At 45.5% G+C, this 13,934-nt stretch overlaps 1 protein-coding gene across 1 annotated transcript in view; it reads left to right on the top strand.

Moving 5' to 3' along the window:
* NEXMIF (neurite extension and migration factor) overlaps positions 1 to 12,927 on the top strand; it is a 438,320-nt gene extending 425,393 nt beyond the window's left edge. The window contains exons 4-6 of the mRNA XM_058196855.1: positions 3,841 to 3,953; positions 6,565 to 10,939; positions 11,611 to 12,927. Of these exons, the coding sequence (XP_058052838.1) occupies positions 3,878 to 3,953; positions 6,565 to 10,939; positions 11,611 to 11,908 (4,749 nt within the window). The 5' untranslated portion in view covers positions 3,841 to 3,877 and the 3' untranslated portion in view covers positions 11,909 to 12,927. The remainder of the gene's footprint in view (positions 1 to 3,840; positions 3,954 to 6,564; positions 10,940 to 11,610) is intronic.
* Positions 12,928 to 13,934: the final 1,007 nt, after the last annotated feature.

Here is a 13,934-nt window from a genome sequence, read left to right as displayed (position 1 = left end):
AATAGCACCTCCCCTTCCTCTAAAGAGGAAACTTGCAAGACTTGAATTATTTAAAATTTTCTGCACACTGTCTTGGCTGTGAGGTTTTTTCTGGGAAACTGAAGGCACTTTTCATGCTCTCTAACAAAGGATATACAGTATATGGTACTGCAGGAATCCTCGTAACTGCGGGTCAAACAATCCAGCTGGTCCTTATGTGCAGCTCAGAATGGAGACCCACTGTAGGTATTCACGATGTGAGCCTAAGCGATTTATTTACAAATGAGTCTCTCTGTTGTGTCTCTGTATGGTCTATTGTTCTGACTTTTAATTCTCCTTTTGGACATTAGGCAGCCTTGAATGTGGCTGCATTGTTGCATTTTGGTTTTCTCGCTTCCTTGAAATGGGCAGATCACAACAATCACTTTCTCAGGATGGATCGTACATATGCAGGTCGTCCTCAACTTATGACTGGTCACTTGGCAACTGTTCAAAGTTACAACCGATCCCGAAAAAGGGACTTACAAGCCGGATGTTAAGTTCTGACATCCAGGGGCCCCCTGAGGTCATGTGAACCTATCTCAGACTCGGCTGTTAAGATGGCTGAGATCAGGACAAAGAGATGCTCCGAGGTCTCCCTCGTCTTCTCAGTTCAGGAATGGCTTCTGCCCCCCCACCCCCACCCCTCTCCTAACCTCTAGAAAGTTGGCTGGAAAGTCCCTTCACAAGTGAAGTAGGGGCAGGACAGCAGGGTGACCTTAACGATAATAATCAGATATTGGAGTTGGGGGGAACAAGGATAAATGAACGTAGAATAACAGAGTTGGAAGGGACCTTGGAGGTCTTCTAGTCCAACCCCCTGCTCAGGCAGGAAGTCCTATACCATTCCAAACAACTGGCTGTCCAGTCTCTTCTTAAAAATCTCCACTGATGAAGCACCGACAAAAGGCAAGTCGGTCCACTGATTAATTATTCTCATTATCAGGAATTTCTCCATAGTTCAAGGTTGGTTCTCCCCTTGATTAGTCTCCATCCATTGGTTAATGACCTTACAGGCATCATGACATCATTGTGCAAACAATGCAAATCCACATCTTCGCTTCCTTTCCCTTCCACAGCAATTCTCATCCCAGTTTTTCCTCGAGCTTTTAGTTTCTCTTTTGCAGATGAAAATGTGGTTTTTCTGAGCGATCTGGCAGATGTTCTCATCTGCCACTGAGAAAGGAAAAGGAATTGTGTGAGTGTCTCTGGGTGTATGTATGTTTCTTGTGTTGTATGTGATCATGGCCTAGTTTTTCTTTTGTTTGTTTTTTATTATACATCTAATTAGCATCAATGCTTTTAAAAAAAAATAAAAATAAAAAGCAGATCTGATTTTGTTGTGAGCTCTCTTGGATAGATGAGGAAAAATACAATGCAAGCGATTTGAAATTAATTAAGGAATTCAATAAGCCAGTGTATATGTACATTCACATGACTTCTTCACTTCTCTGAGGTAGACTGTGAGTCTACATCAGGGGTCTCCAACCTTGGTCCCTTTAAGACTTGCGGACTTCAACTCCCAGAGTTCCTCAGCCAGCTTTGCTGGCTGAGGGACTCTGGTAGTTGAAGTCCGCAAGTCTTAAAGGGACCAAGGTTGGAGACCCCTGGTCTACATAGAGCCGTAGAGCTAGAAGGGCCCATAGAATCATAGGGATAGAAGGGACCCTAGGAGGTCTTCTAATCCAACCCCCTGCCCAAGGCAGGAGTCCTTGTTCCATGCCGGACAAACGGATATCCAATCTTTTCTTGAAGACCTCCCGTGTTGGAGCACCCACAACTCTGGAAGGCAAGCTCTTCCATTAATTAATCATTCTCACTGTCAGAAAATTCCAGATTTAATGAGCTTCTATCCATTGCTTCTTGTCCTGCCCTCGGGTGCTTTGGGGAATAAGTTGACTTCTCTGTGTCAGTCCCTCAAATAACAGAAGACAGCTATCATGACACCCCTAGTGCTTCTCTTCAGTAGGCTAGACATACCTAGTTCCCTTAACCCCGGGGGCTGCAAACTTGGCTCCTTTAAGACTTGTGGACTTCAACTCCCAGAGTTCCTCAGCCAGCAAAGCTCTGGGAGTTGAAGTCCACAAGTCTTAAAGGAGCCAAGTTTGCAGACCCCTGCCTTAACCATTCATTAGACTATTTAGCCTACAGCTGCATAATCATCTATGTTGCTCCATTTTACACTCTTTCGAGGGCATCTTTTTTGTAACGACCAGAACTAGAGGCAATATATAAATTGTACATATTTGTGTAACATATACAGGTAGTCCTTGACTTACAGCAATTCATTTAGTGACCATTCAAAGTTACAATAGCACTGAAAAAAATGACTTACGACGTTTTTCCACAGTTACAGTTGCATCATCCCCATGATCGTGATCAAAATTCAGATACTTGGCACCTGGTTCCTTTTGGGGGCTGAGTTTGGAACAAATGGCTTTTGTCTTCCTTCTTTTAGATCTCTACAATTGGCCACATGCAGTTGCTACGAACCAAACCAATTTCAATCCAGCATCCAAAACTCCAGTTTCCAATTCAAGAGCAAATGATGGCTTGCAGAGAAAGTGTATGACACATAGCAAGAAGTGAGCTTATATGTAAGGGACACAAAAAGAAAGGCAGATCAGAGAAGAGGGAATGTGTGAGTTTAGGGATGACCTTCATGCTAGTTTTTGGCTCTCCTATCACAACCATCGCTTCATATTAATTATAGCCTGATCCACCTAAATGTGAAGGACCCCAAATACAAATTAGGTCACTCGAAATGGGGTTAGGCAAAACCATAATGGTGTGAAAACCCAGCACAGGCTATGAGTGTTATATAAACTTACCCAGCTGATCTATGTTCTGTACTGTACCTAGAAGACACTTAAAAACAAACAAATCATATATTCCTGTGACTTCATTACTGTCAGCATTCCAGAAAACCCCTCCTGCAGAAAAGACTCCGAAGCCAACATCTTTCAAAGTTCTTTTACTAGCATAGTTGGAGGCACAGTTAGAGGAAAACCGAAACTGGGGATTCAGGTTCCTCCTGCAGCCATTCAAACTCCAAGATCTCCACCCCCATGACCTCTCTGCCGGTCACATGTTCCAATCCTCAACCGTCCCATGTTGAATCATCACTCCGGCCACTCCTCTTCCAGATGTAAGCCCAGCCTGACCTTGACCAGCAGGAAAAATGTTGTTATGTCTAATAGCCATTTGTATCACGACCCCCCTCTCCTACTTTCCCGTACTAGGAAGAGTGGCAGCGTGTGGAAGCCTTCAGCCTAGTGTGGCTTCCAAAACTGACAATTACTGTACTTCCACAAAGATGAAGAGACGAGTCAAAGTCAAGATAACTACATTAGTGTGCAGGGAGACTATTTTTAGCATTGAGTCATAGCTGTGTGCTGATTGTAAATTTGGTTACAGAACATCTTGATGAGGTTGCTCTCCAAGGTTTTGGAGGTGGGTCAAGGCAGGTCAACAGGAGGGTAGTTCACAGTTTCAAGATCACTCCTGTGAAGTGCAGTCTGTGTGTTCTGGTGAAACGGTGGGTTGTTGGAAATTCCTGCTGGAAAAGACCTTAGCGCAGTAGGCAGAATTAAGTGTGCAGCGCTGGTCCTTCAAAAGGATCTGTGCAGGTTCTTTGTACAGTGGAAGTACTCTTTGCTTTTGACTTGATGAGAAGACCCAGTCCATGTCAAGACTGGCCAGTTGTGGTCCTTCTTTGTTTCTCTGCTCTGCCTGAACTGTGTGTTTCCTTTCCCCCCCGCAGGACTGTCGGTTAATTTGAGGGATTCTAATGTCTGCAATTATGTTTTTACAAATGTGCAGAGTGGCCATTTGAGCAGAGCATGGAGTGAACAACTTGATGGATGACCAACAAGATAAGGAATGTGCCTCGGAAGACCAAGAAACAATCTTGATTAATGGGGTGAAAGAGGATGGTAAGGAATCTAATTGTAGCAAGGGATCTGCCAACCACTTCCTCTGCTTTCTGTGCCCAAAGACCAATCCTAAATGGGGCAGGGTTTTTCTGCCATTTCCAAAGATTGTTGGGTGGGATAAGGATAACAATTCAGAAGTTTCTTTTTTAGTGATTTAATATTTCTGAGTGTCCAAAATCCTTCAGGTGCCTTCTGTCATCCTGCAACACTTCCAACATAATTTGACAATGGCAAGCACCAGCATCTAACTGACTTCATCAGAAGCCCCAAATTAGTAGAAATTGATATATTTTTCAAAGACGCCAGAAACTTGCAAAATTATCCCAATCCTAGCTAATTTCAGTGAGAAATTCAAACTCGCATGTCAGAATTTAAATCATGTCAGACGGTGTTTCTCAACCTTGGGTGGGCTTCAACACCCAGAATTCCCCAGCCAGCCTGATGAGTTTAAGTCCACTGGTTTTAAAACAGGCTGACTGGGGGATTCTGGGAGCTGAAATCCTCTCATTCAATAATACTAAGATTGAGAAACACTGATGATCGTCATTATCTAAAATTGCAGAAGCGATATTTGTTAGGAGATGACTAAGACAGGGGTCTCCAACCTTGGTCCCTTTAAGACTTGTGGACTTCAACTCCCAGAGTCCCTCAGCCAGGAAAGCTGGCCGAGGAACTCTGGGAATTGAAGTCCACAAGTCTTAAAGGAACCAAGGTTGGAGACCCCTGGACTAAGGTAGTCCAGGGGTGAATATTATTTCCCCCATATTACAATGGAGGCGTATCTTTTCCCTTCCCCAAGACTTCCTCTTAGCAATGGCAGTTTAATAGGCTCCATAAAGCTCAGAGAGCACCAAGGACCACTCAGACCCCATAAAGGTTTGGGGGTTGTCCCTTATATCTACATTTTCATAACTGGCAGGATTTAAATGCAAAGCAATTGAAAGCTAATTCCTTGTGTGACCAATCACACTTGGCCCATAAAGAATATTCCCATTCCTATATTCCTATTCTTAATTGGCTACTTTACAAAAAAAACAAACAAACATGTGATTTCTACATTCTGGATATGTTGTCCAAATTTGTTAATAGGAAACATTAATCTCCCTCTCAGATTTGTTTATTTCCTTTTATGTTATTTAGCTGAGGTCAGTGATTCGGTGGGATTAACTTTGGCTCAAGAAGTAGAGCTTGTAGTGAATTTTCCTCACTTTTCTTGCTGATGTCCTTGACTAGCTGGCATGATTGGTATCGTCCATTTCCTCCACGATAGCATTGATTTGAAAAGGAAAATATCTGTTTATGGATAGCTTTACATTTCCCCTCCAAGCTAACTTATGAGTGATGAGTGCTGGAGATCCCAGGGAAGGAGGATCAAAGTAGTCAAGATGTTGTCCATGACTGCACAAAACTTGCCCCTTTATATATCACGAATGAAGGTGAATATACGCGACCCAAGATAATGTTGCAGAATCCAATCTGGGTCGGTCACCAGGACTAGAGTGGTAAATCAGCACTCCTGTTGACTGATGAGGTGGCCAAATTCATTGGTAGCCTCACATTGTAATAGACAAGGACATACATTCAATTTTGCTGCTACTAAGTTTGTTGGATGAGCAGGCACAAAAACAGGAAGGGAAGTGATTGAAGCCTGGGAAACAGGCCCCTCATCAGTCAACAGGAGTGCTGATTTACCACCAGCTAATCAAGTCCCAACAACAGCCAACAACTTAATAGCCAGCCAACAAGACTCCAATCAACAACTAAAAACCCACACACAATAGGCACCACATAAATACTAACCCTAGAATAGCCCAAAGCACACATTCCAGTAGAAGAGAAGCTCCCTGAGGATGGGCTCCAGCATGAATCTTAAAGTTCAGAAGACTAAACCTCTGGTCCCAGTGACCAACCCAACATTGGATCCTGCTGCATTATATGTTCACAAATCATGTGACTTGATTTTTTGACACACACACATTAGTTCTTGGATTATATTTTGTTTATGGTTATAAAAATATAGTTTATCTACATTAAAAAAATACAATTTTCCAATCTACAACCCTTCAAATATCATTGTACATTTTCAGATCAAACTCTCTGTGCCATTTCAGCAAAATCTGATAATGAGCATCTTAAGTTGAGTAACAAAAAATGAATTAGAAATGCCTCTGCTTTTACAAAAATGTAAACATTTTTGGCCTCTTCAACTTTTTCTGCAGAGCCTGATCAACATGCATTAGTGGATAATAATAATAATATTATTCATGTACTTGGAAATTAAATTTGAAAGCAATAGAATTGTTATTAAAATTTCTCTGTACAGTGACCTCATCTGAACTCAACTTGACATGAGAATATGAATTCAAACTATCTTATAAAGGTAAACAAGAAACAGAAAGCAGTGATACTTTTTATAACTGCTGGCCCAGAATTTCTGAGAGCTATTTTTTTGAAGTGAATTTAATAATGCATCAAGTCAATCAAACTAATTCATACTGTTCGCCTTCCTCTGTGGCCATCTTCCATCAAAAATGGAAAGATCCAAAATGGCATTCTTACTAACCCTCTCTCTCTCTCTCTCTCTCTCTCTCTCTCTCGGCTCTTCTTTTAGAATCGAGCAATCTTGATGGTGACGACAAACCCCCGCGTGGGGCAGCGGACGCTGCAGCCCCCTTTCTGGCCGTGACATCCACAGGAGCAGCTCAGAAAGAAAGCCGATCCCAGCCAGCCCAAACTTCCAAGAAGGCCTGTTGGCTGAGCCCTCCTTCCCCCCTGAGACTGGCCGATGTCCCCGACCACATTTCCGATGACTCCTCCTCCGTCCATGCCATTTCCCTCACCTCATGTGTCACGAAGGGCATGAGCGCCTGGTCCCTGCCGGGAGACTGTGAGAAGGCCCCCTTCAGCATGATGGAGCCCGGAAGCATGTCTGCCTTCACTGGCGACTGCCTGATGCAGCCGAGTCGGACCTGCCTGGGTTGCTTTATTGAGTCGAAGGACAGCCTGGATCCAGAACCTGGCATAAGCCTTAAAGTGGGCGACATAAATAGGGATTACGACACCTGTTCGGTCTCCGACATTGGGATCCACTGCATGAGCACGGGAGAGACCATGCGATATGGGGACCAGCTTCTTTCTGACCAGCTTCTAAGCTTCCCCGTGCATAAATCGAGAGCAGCCGACAAACGGGAGGCAGATAAATCCGACAGTGACTCGGAGGATCCGACTCAGAAAAACTATTACGAGGGATTACTTTTGGACAAGTGCAATGGGGAGGAACCTTTACTAACCAACCCCAACCAGGAATGGGGTTATTTTGAATCTTTCATCAGTGAAAGCAAAATCGAGCTCCTTGACCTTTGCTCCAAAAATGAGCTCTCTGTAAATCTGTTTTCCGAGGAGGATGTGGATAATTACATGTTTGATGACGATGATTCGACCTTGGGAAGTGATGTCTGCTCTTTAAAGATTCGTTACGAATCCTTCCAGGACAATGTGAAGGAGAAAACAGGGGGCTTGCAAGAGGACACCCAGTTTAACTTCTTCCCCAGCGTGTTTAGCGGGTGTCCAAAAAGGGACAGTAGGACTGCTCTGAAGAGGGGACCTCGAGGGGCAACTGATCCTTCTCAATTCAAATCTGAGGAGACCATCATCTGGGGGGAAGAGGAGGGGGATGGACAGCAGGAGGAGGACGAGGAGGAGGAGGAAGAGGAGGAGGAAGACGAAGAGGGAGGTGAAAGTGAGAAAGTTGCCTTAAACAAATCTTGCACCAGTACAGAACTTGTACAGTACATCAGTCCCAAAAGAAATCACTTCTTGGAACTGGTGAACTCCACAGAAGACTCGGGGGAGTCCAGCGATGACAGCACCTGCACCGAATCGTCTTTTGATGTGCTTCAAGACCTGAAGAACTGCAACAAGTATCTCCCCCGGGACCATTCCAGCTCCTTCATCCAACAGAATTACGGCCTGCGAGCCAAAAGGAAAGTGCGATATAGCGACGATTACCTTTATGACGTGGATTCCATCGAGAGTGAGAAGATCGTGGACAAGAAGGAGTGGATCCCAGACGGTCCCAAGGAAGAAGACGATGATGACTGGTGTCCCAAGAAGAGGAGGAAAGTTTCTCGCAAGGAGCCCCCCGTCATCATCAAGTACATCATCATCAACCGGTTCAAAGGAGAGAAGCACATGTTGATCAAGCTTGGCAAAGTTAACCCTGGCGAGATGACGGTGACCTTGAGCGAGGAGTTGTTGAGCAAATATGCCAGGTTGGCTCCCCTGAAGTCGTTTTGGCAAGAGAGGTGGCAGACCCGCCTCAACTTCCTCAAATCCGCCCTCTACCACAAGCAGAGTTTCTATCTCAATGGCTCTGAGGTGGCCTTCCTGTCCCACCCACGCAAACGCAAAGGCAAGATAGCCCACCGGCACCGGATCCAGAGGATTAAGGCCATCGAGCAGCCCGTGGGCAAAGGTGGCTCTTGCTCATCAGAATCCAAGCAGCTCTGTTGCAGGATCGCAGATGAGGAAGGGGGCCTGAAGGGGATCCGGGCCATGGCCATCGCCTCCCCCAGCTGCGTCAATGGCCTCCATCTGAGCGACATCGCTGGCCTGGCCCTCCCTCGAGGCAAAACCCAGGAGAGGGCATTCAAAGGGCCCGAGAGAAAAGTCTTGCGCAGGATCAAATTCAAAAGTGAGGCCAGGTTGAAATGCAAGCGACTCAAAGCGGCCACCGCCCTGGCTGAGGTTTCAGCAGCCTTGGAGAATCCAGAGTCGGCCACGGGGTTAAAGGACAAAAGCGCGCCTTGTGCTGCAGATGGCTCTCCTCTCTCAGAGAGCCAGGAGGACAAACTGGCAAAAAATGCCCTTTCCTTCCTACCCACCACCTGCACTTCAGACAAGCCAGCCGCATCTGCTAATCTGACGGCAAACTTGCCCCTCATCCCTGGTGGGTACCTGCAGACGTTACTGGATGCCTCCGACTTGTCCCACAGCACTGGGGTTGCGTACTTCAGTCCTGCACCCTCAGGGCAGCAGCAGCAGCAGCAGCAGCAGCAGCCGCAGGAGACCCTCCCCAGCCTCGTTCAAGCAGAGAAGGCCTTCTGTGCCCTGCAGCCTGCCCAGAGCTGCATTTTGTCCCCACCATCTGAATCAGAGTTGCAGCAGTCCCCGAGTCCCCTGGAGATCGAGCCCAGCAACTTCCAAAGTGTTTGGCCGGCTGGCAAGGTGGGCAGCCCGAGCAGTCAGGGCTTTGCTGGGCAGCTCCCAGATGCCTCCCTGCTTTCGGCTGCAGAGTTTGGTAACTGTACAGGGTCGGATGGCCTGCCAGCTTCGGGATACAACCAAGTCCCTCTGAGCAACAGCAAATTATTATACCAAAAAAAATTGCTCCTGGAGGGCCAGCAGTTGCAGTCAGATGACTCCTACCAGTCTTGTCCCTTCGGTAACCGAGAGGGGAATTTCCCTTTCCAGAGAGGCACGCTCAGCACCGATGATGGAAGACTTGTGAGCTTCGATTCCATGGGCTCCCTTTCCGCTGCCTCTAGCAACTATAGCTCCTTGAGTTTAAAGTCTTGCGAGAAGGATGGAGATGATGAAATTGCTGATGACTTCTTGGCCCACTGCAGCCCCAAACTGGTGATTCAGCAAAGCATCGATGAAATAACGCCCTTGAAGGAGTCCACTGATCTTCTAGATATTTCTAACTTCACCCCCGACAAGTTCCGCCAGTCGTCCCTTTCGGAAATGTCTCCTCCGGATACCCCCAACCTTTCCCCACAGATTGCCGGGCCAGAAACTAAAACCCTGGGCAATATGAAGTGTTTCCCGGACGGCTCCCAAGTGGGGTTAAGCAACACCGAGAAGGGGAACTGGAGCTGTGGTGTTCTTCAAGCTCCAGACCAGGCGGATAATGGATTCACTTTAAATAATCATCAGTTTCAGTTCCATATGTTCACCGATGAGGATTCTGTCAGCCTCCTCGAAAAAAACCCATCCTTGTCAACTTTTAATGAGCCATCTGCCCAAGTTAGCACCAATAGCAAAGCGACAAAATCCAAGAGGAGAAGTTCAAGTAATAAAAATTTGGGTGCCAACCAAAGCCCAACCCAGAAAAACGTTCGTAAAAAATCCCCCAAAGCCAACAAAGGCTCTGAAAAGGCCCCCAGCAGAAATTCCAGGCAGTCTCCCAAAACTTCCAGGAAAGGAAAAAACGGGGCAGGGGTTAATGGAGAAAAGACCCTCGCCTTGGGCGATAGAGTAGCTGGTCTCTTGAACAGTTCAAACTCCTCATCAAAAACGTTGATTGAGTCCATCCAGCAGGGCAGCCCAAACGCCCTCCGAATAGGGAAGGCCAACGGTCTGTCTGGGGAATGGCCGCTGGGGAAGGACAGTAGCGGTGGCTGGTCTGAAACCAGCATAGGAAGTGCCAACAGCCTTCTTGATGATGATCAAAGAGAATTTGAGGAGCCTTCCAACATTTTGTCAAACATTGCATCTGGCATGGCAGATGTTCAGAGATTTATGATGGCCTCCATCGAGCCCTTGTGGGGGCCTGTGGGCCACAGCGATGTCTCTGATCTCTTCCGATCGCCCGAATCAAACAGTCTGAAACTGAAAACTCTTAAGATCCTGGCTGGCACGTCTCCCGAGTCCAAGAAGAAGGTCAATGGCAGCTCTTCGGGAGTGGGACGCAACCACAAATCGGGGAACAAGGGCTTGAGTAAAACCGGCAGCCGAGCTGCTCCGGGCGATCCGGGACGTTCCAGTTCATCCGCCGGCTATGCCACAGACATTCATTCTCCTTTTTTTGATAAAAGCTATAGTAATCTGAGCACTTTAGCCAAAAATGAACCTACCCATAAAAAGCTCTACCGACACAAATCCACGTCAAAGTCCCTGCGTGACGAGAACTGCAAAGTCAAGCGGGCAGAGAGAGAACAGGGCCACAAAGACCCAACCACAGTAGTTTCCTTTGAAAAACTGAGGTAATACCACACCAAGCTGGCTGGAATGCGCCCTAACTTCCTTGCTCCCTGCTAAGCCCATCCCTGCTCATATTTTCCTACTTGGGAAACCAGAATTGCATGAAAGAGACATTTCCCTTTTACAGGTCTTTTTTCCGTTGTTGTTGTTGTTCTTGGTTTCGTTCTCAACGTGCATGAAAACTCTTATTTCTTGCAAGCTACTTCAAAAAGAATGACTTTTTTTTCTGGCTTGGCTGAGGGAGGGGGGAGGTTGAACACCGACTAACAAAGCTGTTCCCTTTTTTTCTTGCTGTTTGGCTTCTTCTGATTTGAATTCCTTTATTTATTTTAAAGGGTTAATTCTCTGCTCTTTTTTTAATGGTTTGGAAAAGAGAGGAAGGGGGGGGGGAAGACTTCCGGGGAAGTGGGGGAGGGGGAGACTTTTTGTAAAAAAACAAAACACACCCAAAAAAGAGCTGCGTCCCCCAAGCTGAGATTTTTAAAGGGTCTTTTTACATTTGCAGAAGTCGCAGTTTCATCCCTAGTTGAGTGCTAAGAGATGATTCCACTTGTTTTCACCCCTGTTGATACCTTTCTCCCTGCATCTCAGAGCTCCGTCTTTCAAACATTCCCCCCCACCCCCATGATTCCACAAGTTAAGATGGCATATCAAATCTTTGGTTTTTCTGCAGGGATACAGACTGCATTCTTCTTAAGGCAGAAACAGCATTTGGGGGTTTACCTGTGTTTGGAGAAGAGCTGCTGTCTTTTTCTAGGAAGAAGTTTGAAGTTTGCTTGGTTCCCCAACCCTTCTCCGCCCCCACCCCTTTTTTTATTCCCGTTTGTTTACCCCACGTCTTTCTTTTGCTCAAAAAGAGGGGAAAACGCAATGCCTTGTCATATGTCCAAGTGTTTAAAGTGCTGAAATGGAAAGTTAGAAATTGTGAGAGCTTTGGAAGCCAATCTTGTTCCAAAGGCCTCTTCTTGTAGGATAATTGCTGCCCTCTGACCAACACCACAAATTGTGCCAAACTCCAAGCGTTGTACTGTACATACTTTTACATCTCTTCTGGGTTGTGAATGTTTAGTGGTGCTTTTTCTTTCTTGATTTCTTTCTTTTAATTTGACGATAAACATTCCGGTGAAACAGCTGGCCAACTCTCTTAGACAGCCACCGCCACCCAAAGGTTGAGGATCTGTTTGCTCCTGAGGTACTGAATGTTTTACGGACCTACCTGAGTTCTCTGTGCCAAATTGACTTACCTCATTGAATGGCTGTTTTCCTGTGTCTCACAACTCTAAAAGAAGTGGGAGAGGCTTTAAAAAATAGGGATAGCTGGGCCCTCCCCAAAATCTGAATCAATATATATATATATACACACACACATAAATAGAAAACAAGATAGTAAAAAAAATAATTATAATATTAATAACTCAAAGTAACAGTATTGGAAATTCAAGCGATTGCATTTAGTGGTTTTAAAAGCAGCTGTTTTTCTATCACCTGTTTTGTTTTGAGCCAAGCTTCCCAGCAGAAGATAATTTCAAAAGCAAAGTTGTATTGTTGGCACTTTGTATCCGTTTTCTATATTTTGTAATACAAACCTGGGAATTTTAGAAAAAAAAAGCCGTCTGAAAAAAAAAACCAGAGCGATGCATTTCATAGACACTATATTGATATTTCATTTTGAGCTTTTTTGTAACCATTTTTATGCTCCTTGTTGCAGGAAAAACTCGCTGACTCAAAAATATGATGTTTTCTAAATGTTTTAACCTTTGCAATGACGATATTATTTGAAGGTTTGTAAAAAAAAAATTGAATCAAATGTAATTGTTAATGCAATTCCAGATGTAATGTCAGCCCTCTCACCTGCCAGGGAACGTGGAATCAACCTCCCATCATCCCTAACTGTGAATGTCCAGGAATGTTAGGGGCTGCAGTCCACATATCCAGAGGGGCACGGATGGGGGGAGGGAAGAGGGTCCTGAGGGGGCAAGAAAAGAGTCAAGATGGCCGTTGCCACTACATGCAACTACAAAGCCTGTGGGGGCTTCAGTCCAGCCATCATGGCTACCATCTTGGCTTTCCAAGCACCCCGTCACCCTCACCCCTTATGGAGGAGAAAGTTGACCTTCTGGTGATTGATCCGTTTTGGGGGTCCAGATTCAGAATGTTTAAAAATAGAGTGTTTTCCCCCTACACACGCACACACCTCTGAGAGGAACAAGTGCTGGCTACTTAAGGAAATACCATTTCCCAAAGATCTTATTTTGAACCGTATTCCCTGTCCCAGATCTCCCTCGAAGGAAAAAAAATGTCTTAACGTTTATTGCGTACCTGAGCCTGTGTTTTTGCTCTTGATCTATGGTGAAACTTGATGGGATGGGGGGACTCCTTGTGAGGAGAAGGGAGTGAATTGATGCACTGAAAAAGAGTCTTAGGGAAAAGACTGATGAGCAATTGATGGAGTGATGACAGCAACATCCGGTCTAGTTTACTTTTTCTTTCAGGATTCGGAGTTTTAGTTCTGAGATACCGAAATGTGTTTGGCTGTACCCCACCCCCACCCTGCTTCAGTAAAAGGAGAGAAAGCAGATGCCGAAAAAAATTCCAGACTCTGTAAAAGCCATTCCCCTTCCAGGAACACTCTGAGAGAAGATGGGTGTAGTAGGTTTGTCCAAACCCCGTCTTCGTTTACATAAAAATAGTATTCCTCATGCCTGTATCTCTGGAAACAAGACTGCATGCTAAAGTCCTCCGAATGGGTTAGACTTCAGTTCCCCTAATCCTGACTCATCACCCTTGATGGCTCAGGCATAGGGGAGTTGGTATCCAAGGCATTTTAGGGCAATGGTTGGTCAAGATAAGAAGGACTCACCTTCTATTTGCTGATTCCATGTCATTGTCCATACTGTCTTGGGGAACTAGAAGAGGAAAACTCTGGTTTCACAAGGAGGCTGGGCTTTAGGATGAACAGAGAAGGCCAGTCCATTCTATACCAGCATGCATGGGCTG

The sequence above is a fragment of the Ahaetulla prasina genome, chromosome 11, assembly GCF_028640845.1.
Source record: "Ahaetulla prasina isolate Xishuangbanna chromosome 11, ASM2864084v1, whole genome shotgun sequence".
Taxonomy (NCBI): domain Eukaryota; kingdom Metazoa; phylum Chordata; class Lepidosauria; order Squamata; family Colubridae; genus Ahaetulla; species Ahaetulla prasina.
The sequence above is the reverse complement of the archived record's forward strand: the minus strand, read 5'-3'. Positions and strand labels throughout refer to the sequence as shown.